Below are 19,199 nucleotides of genomic sequence, written 5' to 3'. Positions count from 1 at the left end.
TCTTCCATTTTACATTGTTTAAGGATTTTCATAATAGTTATGAATCAGTCTTGTAATATGAGAGTTGGATGTATAATATAGTTTCATATTGAAAGTTAACATTACAGTATATATATATATATAACACTAAGATAACTCTCAAAATGCATAGGACAGCTGTTTTAACTTTTGTATTAAGCCATGTGATAATAAAAGCTTTTTTAATTAATAAGAGTGCCATGGTTATCCAGCCTTTTGTTTTTTGACTACTGAGTAAATAATGAAAAGTGCTTAAAACAATGTACAAAGTAAGGGTAGACCCATATATCGCACTTCTTTTATGAACGGTCATGTACATACCAATGAATCGGTTTAGTTATTTAAAACTGAATATTTTCATCTTCCATCTACAATTCTGTGACCCAGAATGCTTTCTCCCGCAAACCATTTTTGTCATATGACAGTCAGAGCAACGTCGGTAGGCTGAGGGTGAGCGGTAGCTTTGTATTTACCTTTTGATTAAAAAAATTTAAGAAATTAAATGCATATTTAATTTTTTTTTAACCCATTTAAAATTTGAAGTGAAAGAAAATCAAATCAAATAAAAGTTAAAAAGCCCTCGTGTGGCACCCCATGCTTTGCATATGTGGAATACCCCATTTTTGCACCCCTGTCTATTCAGCAACATAACCACCTTTTCTGCTCAGCTAAAGCACTTGGCAAGCTTCTTGTATAGGCATGTATGGTTAAAGTGGATAAAGCTTACATATGTAAAATTCCATCTAAGCTTTATGTGCACTGCGATACCTCTTAACTGATGTGCCAGGACTTTTATGGCTTTCTGGCATGCTAAAGCCTGGCATTTGCAGTTGGCACCATCAACAACTCACATGCCCCCACCAATCACTTCACTCTACCAACCTTATAGAAGCAATGATTGTTTATTTAATATTTACAGAGGATAAAACCCACTACTTCCTGCTCATAAATAATTGACATGTTTGAGTTGGATGAGGTACAAAGTCACACTTCCCTTCAGGCACTAGAGCAGGCTGTCTGTTTGTGTGCATTGCTGTTGGGCAGACTGTGTGTTTATGTTTCAAAGCAGACAACAGACTGAGCACTCCTCACGGCGGTCTCTCTTGCTTGAGCACTTTCTGCATCTTGTGGGAAAGATACTTGGCCCTGTTGAACTTCAGGGTTTTTATGGAACTATCCTCAGTTATCTTGGTTGGTTAGAACTACTAAAAGTATAATCACTCAAGGTAGCAACAATAAAAAATAATTGCTACACACAAACACGCACAAAAAATATGTAATCACTTTTCAAAATGCACTCAATCACAAGTTACATCAAATGTTCACAGCCCATGAGTTCTATCATTTTTTCTATATTTTTTTTCTGGAAATGTTTTGGAAAGATGATTTTTTAATGTTGCTTTGGATGAATAATCCGCACTCTATTCTAAACTGTATTCTTGATGCTTAAGTGTCTTACCTGGCAACATAAGAAGTGGTTGTAGAGACAGAGGGAGTTTTGTGAGCTGTTTCCTGTGTCTTTATGACCTTTCCCAGCTGGTACCAAATCCCCATGCTATTCAGCTCTCTGTGGACAAAACCAACTTTAGTTTAATTATCATAAAGAAACAGTACATGTGGCAAATGAAAAGCACCAATGAGAGACGAACACATGCTGTGGAAGCCAGCCTATCCAGTGGCACAACAAATTACTGTATTAAACATATGATATTGTACAATATGCCAAATACTATCTAATGTTTGTAAGAAACATCAGGGGTGGCTTTAAACACTGCTGGAAAGTGAGGCAGCGAAGTGAGCTTCCATGATGCCTTTAGCAGGCTGCAGGCACTTAAGGGCACTAGAAGAAACAATAGTTGGTCAAAAATACAGATAGACCAGAAAAACATTTGGTTTCTCTTTGGTTCACTTTGGTTTAAAAATGACAATCCTGACAGCGTAATAAACATGGCTCCAGGATATTTACTTTGAAACTTCTTTCCCTTCTCGGGAATAGTAACCAAACATCTGCATCAAACACACACACACAAATAATCTTTAAAAACATACTGACGCACATCCTTTGCCAAGGATATAACATCTTACCCTATATAGGTGTAATTAGCAAGGGTCTGCTTAGATTTCCCCTGTAAAGCAATATCACATATAGCTGTTTCAGCGCTGTGTCTGGGGACCAACTTCACACACAGTCTCTCCTTCCTCAAAGCCTGCTCCTCTGGAAGGAAAGAGAGATAACAGTCATAACATAAACAGCCCTGATTATGTCTTACATTAATCAGTAGTCTAACTACATTTCCACCAGAGTAAAGGCATGTGCATTATCTTAAACCTAAATTATAAATGTGTTCTCCTGAAAACACATTTTCTGACCTATTCGTCCTTGGGAAGCCTTATAAAAATGACACAAAACAATATAAAACATTTTAAATACCCTTTTCCTAACCATTTATTTAGACAGACAAACTAAATATAAATATATAAACATAAATATTTGAACACCTTATAAATGCGATGTATATGCGCTGGCCCTTGAAGCATCCTATCAGTATATGAAAGCCCTTAATAATTACATAAAAATGGGTTTTGCTGTGAGCTAGTGGGTAATCTTCATTTCTGAGTTTTTAAGAAGGATTTAACAGACTTGATTGAGGGTGAAACAGCTATATAGAGGCTGAGGCATCTATTAAACATGGCTTTACTACAATAAAGCGCTGCATCAACACCCAGGCCAATAAGACTCCATCTTCTTTTAGTCGTTCCTCTAAATCCTGCGACTGGTCTCATGCATATTACTTGGGAGCTCATCCTATTCTTTTTGCACTGGGCAAGGGCCGTGTAAATGCAATAATAATGAAAATAATAAACATGCTGCCCTCACTCCCACTGCCGAAATAATATTACATTCTCAAAGGCACAGTGAGAGAAGAAAAGGGGAGACGAGAAGGGGAGAAATACATAGCACTGAAAAAGCACTAAACCATCAAGGGAATGCATTTCATTAATATTAGATAACCACCATCCAGTCCCGCTCTGCACAAATAAATACATAAATAAATAAGCATGTCTTAAAGAAAAGCTGGGTTCTGGCAGAGATAAACAATGACTCATCGTTCTCCTCTCCTCCTTCCTCCAGGGCAAAATGTTTATTTTACTCTCTCGCACTATCATAAATTAAGCTAAACCTGAGCCCATGAAACATTCACATTCACAACCTCTGGAGAAGCAGTCCCTCAGGACGACTACAGATAAAAGAAGAGAGGGAGAGGGAGAGAGAGGCAAGGGGTGGAATGAAAGAAAGAGGGCAAAAATACTATTTTTTAGGAAACTGAGCTTACGGGTATCCATGGTGTCTTGGATTGGAGTGAATCCCTCTGGCAAACAGCCCTTCAAGTCAATCAACTTCATATCCACTGCTACGTTGCATAGTTGATTCTGCCACATATTAAGTGATATAATAATGATTAGAAGTGTTTAAACAATGGTAACAATGAGCCTGTTCAATAAAGTTTTGCTGAGCTAAAATTATGCCTGGAAACGTGCATTACATTTAAATAGAATTCATTTTTCATAGCTATTGTCAATTATGTTTCAAATGCACATACTGCCCAGCTTAAAAAAAAAGAATAGCTTAAACCAGCCTAAAATGTTTTGCTAGTATAAGCTGGTCTCCCAGCCTGGCTAAGCTTATTTTTAACAGCTTTAGCAAGTATCCCAGTCTGGCCAAGCTGGTCTAGCTGGTCTCCCAACCTGGTCTTAAGCAGGTCTACCATGTCTTCAAGTCTGGCTAACCTGGTTTTCAGCTGGTCTCCATTCTGGTCAAATTGGTTCTCAGCTGCTCTATCTGGTCACCAAGTTGGGTCTTAAGCACTACTAACATGTCTCCAAGTTTGGCCAAGCTAATCATCAGCTGGTATAGCTGGTCTTCCAGCATGGTCTTAAGCAGTCCAAGTCTGACCAACCTGGTTTCAGCTGATCAAGGTGGTCTTCCAGCCTGGACAAGCTGGTTTTCAGCTTGACTAGCTGGTTTCCCAGTCGTGTCTTAAGCAAGTCTAGCATGTCTCAACATCTGGCCAACCTGGTTTTCAGCTGCTCTGGCTGGTCTCCCAACCTGGCCAAGCTGGTCTAAAAATGGGCAAGCTGGTCTCCTGTCTGATCAGGCTACTCTTCAACTGCTCTAGCTTGCCTTCTATTGGCAAAAGTGCTCCATACCCCTCTAAAACCAGCAAACAGACCAGTCTGACCAGTTTAGGCTGGTTTAAGCTGCTTTTTGTCTGAAGGTATGAAAAGCCTGCTGTATTATTTTGAAGACACTCACGCACACATATTTGTTGAATCACTGCCCTCTTTTAGGCATGCAAGCACCTGTGCACTAGCCATCATCTTTATACATGGCAGCCTTGTGCTCGGGCCAGTCAGTGGCAGGCCAAATTGCTTGTGCAATTCAGAACAGGGAGTACTTGAAAACAATCAGGAGCTGTTTAGTTGACATTTTCAAGCATGACTTTTTCCCTCAGCCTTTCATGCCTGTGCTCATTAAGGTTCCATTTTTCGCAATAATAAATAGCAATAATCCGTTAAAACCCCTGAAAGAGTGCAGCTAGTGTGGCGTAGCGTGACGTGATGAGTCCGACATTCTGGAAGGTGTTGCTACTGTTGCTCATTGGTTATTACCATTACACCCCATTTTTATTCATAAATTAGTTTTTATTCTGACTTGAGGGTACAAATATGGATGAAGGCTATTACTATGCATGAGGTCTATTTTTTTTTTAACACTTTTGTTGTATATAAAAGACGTGGGAGACATTTTTCTCATCAGGACCTGACAAAGGGCCATCTACCTCCAACCCTGAGTATGATAAATCACAAACTGTTTACTTCCCACCACATAATTCACTGGCTAATTCTGCAGAATCTGTTTTTGTCTTAGACCATTACAGTGGGGGCCACTTTGACTGACAGACAAAATAGCCTTTGTTGATGGCACTGCCATGTTTTATTAGTGTCAGGGACTTCAAAACAGTGCAGACACATGTTTAAGACTCCACGCTGGAGAGGTGGCAGAGGGGACTGATCTGGTACATACTAAAACTGCAGCTTTGATTGAACTTGATCAACAGCCTGGGATTGGGTAGGGCAAACCAGCCACAGTGGATTACAACGTCATCTTTAAACCTGATAATAACCAGTACAGAGTGCACTGCAGTGATAATCACTGCAGTGATAACAAATGCAATTCAACACATAATAAGAAACACCAAACAGAGTATTAAGAATCATCAAACGGAGTGTTTTTCTCATTAGCAATTTACTAACTAAATCTGGTTATGGCCATTAAAGCTACATATGGATAATATATTTCTGTGTTGTCCAACAAAGTGTATCAGTAAGCTCGTGTGTCATTCTTGCTCAAAGCAACACATTCTTCCTGGAGAGAGACAAAAATATATTTTTTATCCTTGAGACCAAAGTTTAGTGTGATAGATTAATGATATACCATGTGACAGGAGTGGTCTTTAACATGTACGCACACATACTCTACTTAACTTATGATAGTGAGATTGTCACTTGAATGCTGCACAAAACCTCTATCAACACTTATTGCATCGACCACTGTTCTGAATATTGGCAGGAATATTGACCTATTGAATATATATGGTGGTTACTGCCCAGCATAAATACACAACCTGTACTGTAATATTTATTAGTCTATAGAGTACCACAAGCAATATTTCAGATCATTTGGCCATACTCTAAAACATGTTAATGTGATGCATAAAACCCTACAAACAATGTATGATCAATCCATGTATTTATTAAAGTAGCATTACTGTTTTGAGTGATTGAGGCTTGGCAGTTATTTTGTATCAACTGTGAGTATACAATACATCAATGAACCTCACATAACTGAAAAGTTAGACAAGAGCTCTTATAAAGACACAAAGTTTCAGTCACACGACATTCATCAGGCTTCCATGTTGGAATGGAAGCATGATGAAGGTTGTGAGACTGAAACATCACAAAGACATTTTTGACCATGTTTTGCAAGCTATGGTAGTGTGCGATATCTTGCTATTTTGTTTTTAATTGTGAGTGTAAAATGATAAGCAGATGCACACTTGAGATGTAACGCTGCATAACAATGACCCACCACAACAAGCTTTTTAGCCAGTCTATTTTTGCCACCCTCACAAACACCACAGACAACTTATCAGCAGGCTAGGCTCAGTTATTAACACAAGGTAAGGTTCAATAAATACATAATGATTTTAATTGTATGTGGAGAATGGGAACAGAAGAATTTATATAAAAGACATTCACCATGTAAGCTAAAGCAACATATAAGCATATGGATGGATAGGAAAGATAGAGCAGCTCAGGCTTTGCATTGTTCACTTAAAATGAAGACTGATAACCTGAACAGTATGACAGGGCTGCCTGTAGTTTCTCTTTCAAGATACCTGCACATAAAAAGGCACTCATTCTCAGTTTAACTCAGCCGAACAGGAGGTAAATGTTTAAATAGCTTCAATTCACAGAGGAATCCTCAGTCACTTTTAAAATAGGTGCTTCTTTATAAACCATATTGGGGTAGGTGTTTGATGTGTCAAATTTCATAAGCAAGAATCCCCATAATAAAAGGTTGACATTTTTTGGATGTTTTCACCATCTTTTGATGAATGGCTGGGAGGTAACCAAATCATCTACAGGGACCAGGTTAATTGAGCAAAATAAAATTGTAAACTGCAAACTAGGAGAGTTGCATTTATGAATAATCATAAACAGAACTCCTTTGGGAGATCCGAGATCATCAACAAATTTTCAAATGCAAGCACTTTGGAACTTCATACATCAAGTGAAAAATAAATCTCAAACCATCGTAAAGTAGAATCTGCATTCGGTTTATATACTACACATTAAAGGACGGAACATATTTTGAAGAAGGTTGTGATCAAAGATCTGAGCAGAACGCTAATGAGGAACGGATTGAAGCATCCGGGGCAAACGAAGTCTGTGACAGTGTGTGAAGAAATTTGAGAAAAACTTGCAGTGAGTGTTAAACTTGCACGTTTGCACTTACGTTTTTGTTGGAGGAGGCTCGGGTGAAGCAGAGATACCGTGCGACCTTGGATTTGAATATGCTGTCCTTCCACAGGTTGGCGTCAAAGCCATCTGTTGTTTGTGCAACCTACGTGAAAAGAAAAAAAAATACACTGAAAGGAGAATCTACACTGAAGTGAGATCAAGTTAATGTATGGAAGGCATGTGCATTTCCTATTTTTGCATCGTTATATGCATACTTGGCTTAATTAAGGCTTGCTTGGGCTCTCACTCCATCTCATTAGAGCTCTACACAAGAGAAGGATCCTCAGCCTCCGAAAAAGGGTAAAAATACCACCACTCCCAGAGGACAATAAAGATCAGACAAGACTTCATAAAGAAGGCCTTGAACAAGCTAAATGAGACTTCATTGTGCTCTGCAGAGATTGTGATGGCAAATCAAACAGCTGCTATTCTGAAATACAGTAAAAACTAGCAAAGGACATTTTGGTATTTTTGTCTACACGAGAACTCAGAGTTATAACTAAGTATTTTTAATTGAGTCAAACAGATGTTGAATTTACGTTTAACTTAAAAAAAAAAACTGCCTTCTGTCCTATTCAGCTGCGCACAATTAAAGGGACAGTTCACCCAAAACATTAAAAGTCAATTAAAAGGTCATCATTTACTCACCTTCAGGTTGTTCCAAGACTTTGGTGTTCTTTCCTTCTTTCTTTCACAGAACACAAAAGGAGATGTTAGGCAGAATGTTCAGTCTCAGTCACTATTCACTTTCATTGCATCTTTTTTCCCCACTATACTATAATAAAGGTAAATGGTATCTGAGGATAATATTCTGCTTAACACCCCCTTGTATGATCCACGGTAGAAAGTCTTACAGGTTTGGAACAACATGAGGGATAGTAAATGATGACAGACTTTAACATTTTTGGGTTGAACTATCCTTTTAAGCCTGTTTTTGACGGAAGTACACACCCTGTGTGAGTGCTGTTGAATTGCAATCTGACGAATCAGACCACCGACAATGACACCACAACCAATCATAAAATTAAAAATTAGTCCCTTTTTATAAAATGTTTTCGGTGTGAAACGTTTTGAAGTTTCAACAAGTCATACAATGATAGTGTTTTATGATCGATCATTGCTGTCACTTCCATATAGTCATGGCCATCACATTCCCTAGTAAAGACAATGGATAGAGAACTCTTGCGAAGACTTGACAGGGAAACTAACAAGGAGAAGAACGAAGACAGCATGTGCATGGTAGAGCTACACCCTCAGCAGTCGTTGGCGAAGGCGAACACTCTCAAGAGCAGTCTATACAGTACATCAACCCCCATATTCTCCCCTCCTCCCCATCTTCCTCCTCCCTTTACACGACAACCCATCCTGGCCAATTTTTCCAGGTCAGTGCCCCGCTCCTCCTGTCAACGTAAACAAAGAGCCGGAGCTTTGAAGCCCAAAGTCACACAGGGAGGAACCAGGCACCAAAGGAGTCAGTATGCCACCGCACAGCCGGGGCGGGCAACGCACCCTGAATGTGGAAACATTTGCACAGCACTGGGACTGGTAGACCTAGAGGGGTGGAGAAAAACTTCTCCTTCTCCAAAAAGCTTCATACTTAATCAAGGGATGATTAAAAATAAGTCTGTCTATTCTGGTTTGCAACTGAATAGATGAGTATTATGTTTAGAGGCTGTTGTTAATCAGTCTAAAATAGTCTATATTTGAAACTCTTGCTGTAACTACCTACTAAAATCACAACCGAACAAGTTGTGTAAAGGTTATTGTGGTTTGTGCAAACAATGTGCAGCAGTTTCATCCTGTTACAATCTACCCAGACCCACTTTAGATTAAGGGTCTTTAACTATGTACTGAAGCATTTGAGACAATGTATTATTGTGTACATACATGTTGTTGCATGGTACTTCCATTTAAAGTACATTCATTTAATTGCATCTGTAGTTACACTGTTAACCTTACCCCTAACCCTAAAGCTAACCCAAACCCTATCCAACCCCTACCAGTAATCCTAAACCTAACCCTAATCTAACCCTGACATTAAACCTACACATATCTCAACCTCAGTAGCAGCAAATGTGTGACATTTTGTGAGAATTTTGCTGAACATGTAGTTCACAATAAGTACACTATATTGTATGTATTTTAATGTTATTTCATATTTTTTAAAGACACCTAATATAAAGTGTACCAACTATCATCAACATTCATCAAAAATAGCTAGTAAAAATATAAAAACATATCTTTGTATTGCCATTTATATTTAGTTGTATAAAGGTTGTTAATAAATGAACACATTTGTAAATAAAGTGAAATAGTTGCATTCATCTGGACAGACTATCTGATCAAATCTGTTGATAATATATTGTTGAATAATCATAAGTCAAATTTACTAGGGTTATTGCAGAGTTTTTAAAAGGTAATTTAAGACTTTTTAAGACCTTTTTCAAGACCTGAACAAATATAATTTATATTGTATCCCCATACCAAAACAAACCAACACAATCTCAAAATAAATCAAGTATCACTGACGCAAGGACGCAGTGTATGCATTTATTTCATGAAATATTTTTTTTTGACGTCTGACAATCACATTAGGTCATATCACAATTCTTGTCTTTCTATCCCAAAATCCCCTTAATTTTGTAAAACTGAATTTAAGACATTTTATCCGCGTGAACCCTGGTTAAAAACACATACAAAAATCGTTCTATTATTGTTCATATTTAGTTGGGTTAAGATGGTTAATAAATAAACATGTTTATTTGTGTAAACAAAGTGAAACAGTTGCATCCTGCTCCACGTGACTGAGGGAAAGGCCAAGCGGAACAGGGCCTCTGAGAGCACGCTGATGCCATGTGGTGCACACCGGATCCTCAGCGCCATTGGGCAGAACCCAAGCACCGTGCCAACCCACAAACAACCCGCCGGAGACAGCAACAGTTGGGGACTTGTGGGGAGGGGCGGGAAGTGAGGGAGAAAGAATTTGAGGAGGGAGAATAAGAAGGAAGGAAGAACTCGAGCTGCCCGTAAGCCTTGTGCCGGATTTTTTTGTTTTTGTATACAGTGTTTGCTTTGTTTTATTCACAAAACCTCCCCTCTCTCTTTCCGCCCTGGTTCTTTTCTCAATCTTTCTGAGGCACGCCCACATGCACAAACACACTCCTGTAAACACACACACACACACACACACACACAACATTTTCCTAGAGGCCATCGATCCTGTTGTCCTAGTTTCCCCTCTGAGTGCTCTGGGATTTCTGAGAGTTGCAGAAGCACAGGAGAACCAGCCACCCTTGTGTCAGTACCATCTGAGTCCTAAACAAACATGATACTCTGGTGCCAAGCTTTGTTGGAGGCCTCAACTGAAAGATTTGTTAAACTGTATCCTTATTGTAGGCCAAAGGATTCACAGCACTGAGGCAGCCAGAGGAAGAGCCATAGTTCTCATCAAGTAAACCTTATAAATAAGTAAATAAGTGGCATGGAAGCAAATAAATTTTTTTTTAAGTTTTGAGCAAAACTGTTGTAAATCTGTCAAAGGTGTAGTTCATCCAAAAATGAAAATTATGTAAACATTTACTCACCTTCATTTAATTCCAAACCTGTATTACTGTATTTCTTCTGTTGTATTAGTTACTCATTTCCAATAAGTCAGCATGGGAACTAAAGCTTTTTCAAGCTTCAAAGATGACAGAAAAGCACCAAACGTATATGTGGTCATTATGACATTATGCACTATATTTCAAGTCTTCTGAAGTCATACAGTAGATTTGTGTGAGGAGAAGACTGAAATTTAAATTGTTATTCACTGATAATCTTCCCCTCCATGTTAGCTATTAACCTCTGCCACTAGACCACTGAGGGTGCTTTCTCAATTGGTTCGATTGCTTGGACCAAACCAGAATTTGTTTACTCCCTCTCCCCCACATCTGGTCTCATCATATTATTTGGCTGGGGAGCCCCCGGCATGATGTACACCCCCCACTTCCTGTAACAGTGTAGTACCCCCCAAAAAACTAACGGACGACAGCCGTGCCTCTCTGGGCGGAACGGAGGCAGTCATCCAGCCCCTGGTGGACGGAATGCCCTGCCACGTTCTCGAAGGAACAGAAGGGGTCTCTCCCGCCCCTGGCAGCGGTTCTCCCGCTCCAGGCGATCGGCAGCGAGCCCCTCCCTGCTCGCGGTCTCAGACCCTGGCGCGTTTCAGCGGCTGGTAGGGGACTCCTTCGCCCATGGCAGCGGCCCTGACTGCTCCAGACGGTCGTTTAGGAGTCCCTTCTCCCTCATGGTCGGCGGCCATTCCTCCACATCCAGGCGGCCGGGCTCCTCGTCCGCCCGTCTGGCCGGGCAGATGGCCGCGTCTGCTACGTTGGGGTGGACGGTAGTGGCGAAAACTCTACTACGCCGTATCCCTCCTCCTTCCCGGGTTTCGGCACCAGTGTAAAGGAGTTCAACGGAAAGGAGGAGGCGAGAACCGGCTTGATGACATAAATAATATTTTAATGATTAACTTAAACAAAAGACAAACACACACACATGACAGACATGTCAGTAAACGATCTCTCTCCCCCGCACCATCCTCCGCAGTCAGCCTTTATCCCTCTCGGAGGCTTGATTAGCCTGATAAGGGACAGGGTGTGTAGAATCACGACCCGGCCCCGCCCTCCGCCCTGCCACAAACACATAAGTCATATAGACCAATTTTATGATACTTTATAGGTGCTTTCACATCCTGTAAGAAGCTTCAAAGCCTCAGTCCCCACTGAGCCTCACTGTTTTGGAAAAGAACGACCAGTATTACACTTTCAAAATGTCTCCTTTTTTGTTTTACGGAAGATTTTAAGGATAAGTAAATAATAACAAGTTGTTTACTTGATTAAAGTTACTATAGCTTATTATATTCTCATTAGTAGACTATGAAGTCCAAATCACACATATATTTGGCAACTGCACACTCACAACATTGTAGTCTGCTGGAGGTTCTTTCTTGGATGCTAGAAAACCAATATCAGTGATGGCTTCTGGCTGCAGCGCTGATAAAGCATCAGAGATGTCCTGAAGATCTGGCATCCTTACTGCGAGAGAGAAACGAATAAATCGCACATACACACTCTTTATGTTAAAAATGATTTATTTTTACATTAAAACACCTCACACATCCCACTAACAGAAAGTGCTGGCCATAAATAAAGACTAAAATAAATAAAGAAAATGCATCATCCTTCAGAGCTGTTAACAAGGTGTAAATTGAGCCTCTAATTTTATTGTCATATTTAAAAAGAAATGCTATAAATATATATTAAGACTCTAAGTATTTCCAGGTCATTGTATCTCTGCTTGACGTAACTAGATGGTAATCACTGTACAGTTGCTTTGGAAATGTACACAAGCACTGCAGTATCAAAATAGACTTGGCAGACAAAGACACAAAAGTACAAAACCCACACACATATTTACAGGTGCAATCAAATGGAGAACAATAATAACTTAATTGTGAAGCAAATCTACGATGAAAGCTTTTTTACAAAGCTGGACTTCACTGCCAGTATCAGGAAGCTGAGTGATAGCATTGTCACTGTGCTAATAGCCAGGCGTATGAGCCTCCTTAACCAGGAGAAACAATCATGTGGCAGGTCTCGTTTGTACACTAAATAAGCAGCACAGACACACAATAATACTGCTGAGGGCCCAATTAGCAGGATAATTAATTACAGCAAACATTTTTTCCTCTGTAATGAGCTCCAGATATATGGAGTGGGCTGGCGTTATGTTCTGAACTGTTACAGATGAAATGGTTTTAGCGGTGCTTGTATATAAAGATGAGGGCTCTTCATTCTTGCGTTAAAGAGTGGGAGTAAACTTTTCACTGCATAAATGCCACCAGCAAATCACTGGAAATGAGATAATGCCAGCAATAGCTACAGTCTCTTCCCTTTTTGTTTTCTCTGTATTGTCTCACAGATATTCCAGATTAGTTTTTTTGTTTTTTAATCATTTATGCATTGCTAAATCATTTCTATTATCTACACAAAACTCATTAGGATATTTATCCAAAAGGCTTAAGGAAGACATTAAGACAAATTAATTAGACATAATTGTTGTGGAACATCTTTAAGGCTTTGAATGATAACAGGCCTAAGTAAAGAGTCAGTGGACCCTAATTTAAATGACCTGAGATGGAGTAGCAATACAAACATAATTAGGCTCCACCAAGTGAAGTCTATCTAAACAATGAGCCATGACGATCAAATATTTTCAAGGAAATCTAGATCAATCGTTGTCTATTTGCGTCCGGAGATGCTTCAGCCTAATGTGTATGCATGGCTCACCATGGATTAGTGACTAGCCTATGTGGAGGGTCCTTTGCCCTTTTATTAAATTACGTTTAAAGCAACCTACTGGAGTAAATGACACAATTATTGCATTCAATCTAAATGTTTACTGAATTTATTGCAATTATAGTTATTAAATCTACAGGATTTACTGCGGTAGCCGAGGGTCTGTGGATACAAAAGGCAGTCGGAGGGACTTATTAAGGGGAATCAAGGATGGCAAATTAGCTTTTGGAGGGAGAATGATTTCTTTCTTGTGTTAATTTGTACAATAATCAATGCAGCCTTGTCCTAACTGTGATTGTAAAGCAACTTTAATTGAAAAATGGAGGCCAGGCCGTCCTGTCCAGACTGGGGGCGACGTTCTGTGGCACTAATGATGCACACTCATCTTAAAGTGTCTTTACAGCATCGAACAGAATGAAGGGAATCAAGGTTCACTTCTATTAGTGAAAGTACTAATGAACACATTAATGTGATGACTGATGAATACATAGTCTATATATCAATAATTACAAAATTACCTAAGAAATGTACTTCATGTGGTAAAATCTAAATGTAGGCCCACTGTTGTTCATGTCAAATACACTACTCAATGTGACTATGCCTGAATAAGCTACATTATATTTACACCAATTTAAGCAATTTTTAAGAGACTACAAATAGGTCCTTATGATACTAACTGCATATATTCACATTTCACAGTGCATTTAGTTCAGTTGCAATTATTAAGCACACTTTTTAACAGCAGTAATCATCTAAATCGAGTCAGTCAAGGAAATATGAGTTAAGTATGGTTTAAAAATAAGACTAGTTGTTAAAGCAACAGTTGGAAACACATACACCATCATAGTCACAAGGCGAATTTTACGCGAATGTAAACAAGAACGCCATCGCGGTAAATTAAGCAGAATGGCCGGTCATTTCAGCATTCTTTGAAGTCTACATTATTACTTACCAGAGGGAACCAAAGTACTGCATGTGCGTGAAAACACTGGGGTTACAATCTCAGTCTTGCTATGTACTTTACACTTCCGCAATTAGTAACGTATTATCGATGTGACAAATTATTGACTAGGTCCTCTCTAGAGCTCATGTTGGATCAAGAGTGACACCTGTTGTACTATATATTTTATGTCTGAAAAATGTCAGATGAGCATGAATTGGATTTCAAGTATTTAAAAGGGTTATTCCTAGGTGCTTTTTAAGAGCCCAATAAGTTATGGCATTTATAGAGTTTAATTTCACAACCATTGCAGTTTTAATAGGCTTGAAACCATTCATAATATTATACACTGCTATGGGCCTAACAGTCAAATTGTAAATATTTGAAATCATTTAAATTTATTGCACTTCTATCATTGACTCATGTCACCAGAGCTGTACATCAAGCATCTGGAAAAACTTTTTTATTTTTTGTATTATTGCATTTTTATATGTATAGATATACATATTAAGTGTTTAGGATTAAATTATTCTACTTACAAGTTTTCATTTGTGACAATTTTGTTGGTGTGTCCCATGACTTATCATCCCCTGTGATGTCATGCTATTGTGACATTTAATTAATGATCTCTGTTATAAAATGAGGTCAGGCGCAGGATGTGACATCAGCCATTCAGCAAAAAGTGTTGGTGTTATTTGAAGTGCGTGACTCTTCTGTTTTCCTTTATTTTGTGATGTTAGTCATATGTGGTCAAGCATAACATGTCCACTCTGTTATGAAAAGATTCAGGTCAAATTAATGTCATTTTAAAATTTCAATATACACGGATGAGCCAAAACATTATGACCACCTGCTGTTAGGCAGGTGCCACCAAAAAAGCTCCCACCAGTCAAGACATGGACTCTCACAGGTGTTCTGTGGTATCTACAGGGTTGGGTTACTTTTGAAACGTATTCCACTACAGATTACAGAATACATGCTGCAAAATGTAATTTGTAACATATTCCATTAGATTACTCAAGGTCAGTAACGTAATCTAAATACTTTGGATTACTTCTTCAAAATTGGTAGATTTTTTTCACTTGTTTTGACTCTAAAAACTGCCTGTACAATAAGAAAAATACACATGTTAAAAATACATTCTCTGAAAAACCTAAATATCTTATGCAGTGTTGTTTCTAAAACAAGATCAATCAAATTTGTCTTGTTTAAAGATTTATTTTATATTTTTACAGGAAAACAATACAAAAATTATTATCAAGAATATGATTTTTGCCCTAATATCAAAGGTCTTACTAGAAAAATAAATTATGATCCAACATGAAATTCCAACATGTCTGGTAACATGTGCCTGTAAAATGGCATTTGGCATATAGAAATAGCATTTTAGCTTAGCGTAAAGCTGACAATTTACACAAGGTTTGTTTAAATTTTTTCTACTCCAAACTTACTTCAAACTTGCTTCTCTGTCTGCTCGTATGAATGTAACACATCATAAGAAAGTGTTTCACTGCTGTTCAAATGCCCTTTTGATCGCATCATTTATATAAATGTTTTTCATCTGAAAGGACTAAATATTAAATTAAACAAATAACAATAAAATGCAAAGTAATCTCTCCAGTAATCAAAATACTTTTTAAATGTAACTGTATTCTAATTATCATTGATTTAAATTGTAACTGTAGTGGAGTACAGTTACTTGTATTTCGTATTTAAATACGTAATCGCATTACATGTATTCCGTTTCTCCCCAAACCTGGGTATCTGGCACGAAGACATTAGCAACAGATCTTTCAAGTTCTGTAAGTTGCAAGGTGGAGACGCAGTGGATCGGACTTGTTGTTTCAGCACATACCACAGATGATCAATCAAATTGAAATCTGGTGAATTTGGAGGCCAGGGCATCACCTTGAACTCTTTTTCATGTTCCTCAAACCATTCCCGAACAATGTGTGCAGTGGCATGGCACATTATCTTGCTGAAAGAGGCCACTGCCATCAGGGTATTCCATTGCCATGAAGGGGTGTACCTGGTCTGCAACAATGTTTAGGTAGGTGGCATGTGTCATATTGACGTCCACATGAATGGCCGGACCCAGGGTTTCCCAGCAGAACATTTGCCCAGAACATCACACTCCCTCTTTTTGTTTGTCGTTTTCCCAGAGTGCATCCTTGTGCCATCACTACCCCAGGTAAACAGCACACAAGTACACAGCCTTCCATGTGATGAAAAGAAAACTGGACTCATCGGACCTGGCAAATTTCTTCCACTGCTCCAAGGTCCAGTTCCGACACTTGCAAGCCCATTGTGGGTGATTTCTGTAGGCACTCTGACCAGTCTGCGACTACGCAGCAAGGTGCGATGCACTGTGTGTTGTGACACATTCCTCCCATAACCATCATTACAATTTTCTTTGAATTGAGTCACAGACCTTCTGTCAGTTCAGACCAGATGGTATAGCCTTTGTAGCCCTCGCGCATTGATGAGCCTTGGGCGCACAACACCCGATTGCTAGATTATGGGTTGTCCCTCCTCGGACCATTGTCGGTAGGTACTCACCACTGCTGACTGGGAGCACCCCACAAGCCTTGCTGTTTCAGAGATGCTCTGACCCAGTCGTCTGACCATGACAATTCGGCCCTTGTTAAGACTTTACTCCTTCCCATTCCTCCTGCATTCTACACATTAACAAGAGAACTGATTGTTTGCTTACCATCTACCCAGACCTTGACATATGGCCTTGTTTGGAAATAAAGTTTATTTAAGTTTAAAAGAAGTTATTCACTTCACCTGTTATTGGTCAGACAAATGAATCATCAGTAAATATGTTAGCAAGATAAAATTCACAGACTATGTAGTTGGCTAATTTCAAATCAAACAAATTCATCAGTACTGGAGGTGCAAATACATTGTTGTGCCCTTCAGATTCTATTGTTTAATGACAAAGTCACTTTGATGAAAGATAAACATGTTAATGAAATTGTGAATAACAATTTTTGTCACCGTCTAAATGCTAATCATCATATGAACAATAAATTATTATATGAAAAATAGCATTGTCCATGAGCAAACACTATTCCATAAATACATCCACATAAGTCATATAATATTTTTTTACACGTAACATTTTGGGAGGGAACTATTTAAATCCCCCCCAAAAAAGATATAACTAAATACACTACTATTCCATCTTTGCTGTAGAGGATGAATAATCTGTGTACGGTGGGAGGCTCATATACACTTGTGAAGCACAGCGAGGTGGAACAGATTACGCTACAGCCAATTGTGTGGCATAAGAATACATCAGTCTGCATGTTCTAAAGGCAACTGCAGAGTGGCATAACCCTGATGGATTTTACTCTGTCATCCCCTTGAAATAAGTTTTCAGAGAAGAGATAATGTTCAGTGTTATCCGGAGCACAGAAACTACAGCAAAACGCATCTGTTACCAACCCTGTGTTCTGCTGGAGCTAATAATGCTCAATAAGATCAAACGCATAGGAACTAAACAAGATTTAATGAACATTATAAGGTAATCAGACCTCTTATTCCCATCATCATTCATGACAAACTGACAATGAATCAATGCTCGTGCCCCAGAGCAGGCGCCCTCCAATAGTGAACACTACAGCCAAAAACCAATCCACCCAAAAGCCGGAGAAAGACACGTGGCAGATATTGTGTGTGCGCTACATGTGTTTCATGTCAGAGTGGGTATACAGCGCTGAGACTGCATGCCACCTGCTAAACAGTCTTGCTATGCATAGTGTGATATTATGAGCCTTTGTTAATATTTTAGCTGGTAACATATGCAAAAGAAACAACCACTCTTTCCAGTAGTAACTGCATATTCATTAAAGGGATAATTTCCCCCCCAAATAAAAATTATATCATTAATTATGCACCCTCATGTTGTTTCAAAACTATATGATGTGGAACACAAAAGGACATGCATACAGTATTTGTTTTTTGTTTTTTTATCTCCATGAAGTGAAAGTGAATGGTGACTGAGGCTAACATTCAGCCTAACATCCTTTTGTGTTCCATGGAAGAAAAAAAGTAATATGAGTTTTAACTTGAGGGTAAATGGTGACAGAATATTCATTTTTTGAGTAACCTATCCCTTTAACGATGCCAAAACAATACAGGATGGTAACACATGGTATGAAGCAAAAACCTTAGTTTTTAGGATTTATTTGGTACTTTTACAGTGCAGCAGCTAACACAGCTGTCAAGTGGTATCTCACGTACGTTCTACAGTACAAAGATCTCCACTAACTCCCTGAGCTGTTCTCCTTCATCCTGCTGTGTTATAGTGTCAGCTGAACTTCTCAATGTGACACCTGACTCTCCTGACAAGGTGGAGAAAGAAAGACTACAAGCTTTTCTTGAACACCTCAGCTATATTTTACAGACAGGCTGAAGTTGATGAAATAAAAAGTGTGTTAGTGTGGATGTTTTCAGAAGGAAGGAGGGAAGCAGAGAAGTGGCACACCTGTTAAAGTAATGGTCTAATTATGGAAAAGGTGGTGAAGCACAGTGCGAAACAGTCAGCGATCAGCATTCTCACACTAACTGTGAAAGCCGTCAGCCATTATGGGCTGGTTTTAATGTGCGCCCCAACGCATGCTGGGGATTTGTGGTAAGATGAATGATGCCTGCATGTGTGAATGCGTGTGTGTGCCATTGAGGTGGAGATGGTCCGCTGAGCGATGCAGATGGTACATGGGAGGGGGGATCATTAGATATGAGCGTGCTTTGTTTGCCGCGCTGCATTTCTTACATTCCAATAAACTGCCTCTTCAGGTCCAGTAAAT

The 19,199-nt window shown here is 39.0% G+C and overlaps 1 protein-coding gene across 4 annotated transcripts in view; it reads right to left on the bottom strand.

Annotated features, from left to right (window-relative positions):
* The window catches only part of mvb12bb (multivesicular body subunit 12Bb), a 72,619-nt gene extending 58,161 nt beyond the window's left edge, over nt 1-14,458 (bottom strand). For all 4 annotated transcript variants that reach the window (XM_052094001.1, XM_052094002.1, XM_052094004.1 and 1 more), the window contains exons 1-6: nt 14,395-14,458; nt 12,064-12,179; nt 7,100-7,207; nt 3,354-3,450; nt 2,104-2,233; nt 1,478-1,585 (exon numbers count right to left, since the gene is read on the bottom strand). In XM_052094001.1, the coding sequence (XP_051949961.1) occupies nt 1,478-1,585; nt 2,104-2,233; nt 3,354-3,450; nt 7,100-7,207; nt 12,064-12,174 (554 nt within the window). In that variant the 5' untranslated portion in view covers nt 12,175-12,179; nt 14,395-14,458. The remainder of the gene's footprint in view (nt 1-1,477; nt 1,586-2,103; nt 2,234-3,353; nt 3,451-7,099; nt 7,208-12,063; nt 12,180-14,394) is intronic.
* Nucleotides 14,459-19,199: the final 4,741 nt, after the last annotated feature.

Source organism: Xyrauchen texanus, chromosome 27 (assembly GCF_025860055.1).
Source record: "Xyrauchen texanus isolate HMW12.3.18 chromosome 27, RBS_HiC_50CHRs, whole genome shotgun sequence".
NCBI lineage: Eukaryota > Metazoa > Chordata > Actinopteri > Cypriniformes > Catostomidae > Xyrauchen > Xyrauchen texanus.
Note: the sequence above shows the minus strand (reverse complement) of the source record. Positions and strands in the feature narration are given on the sequence as shown.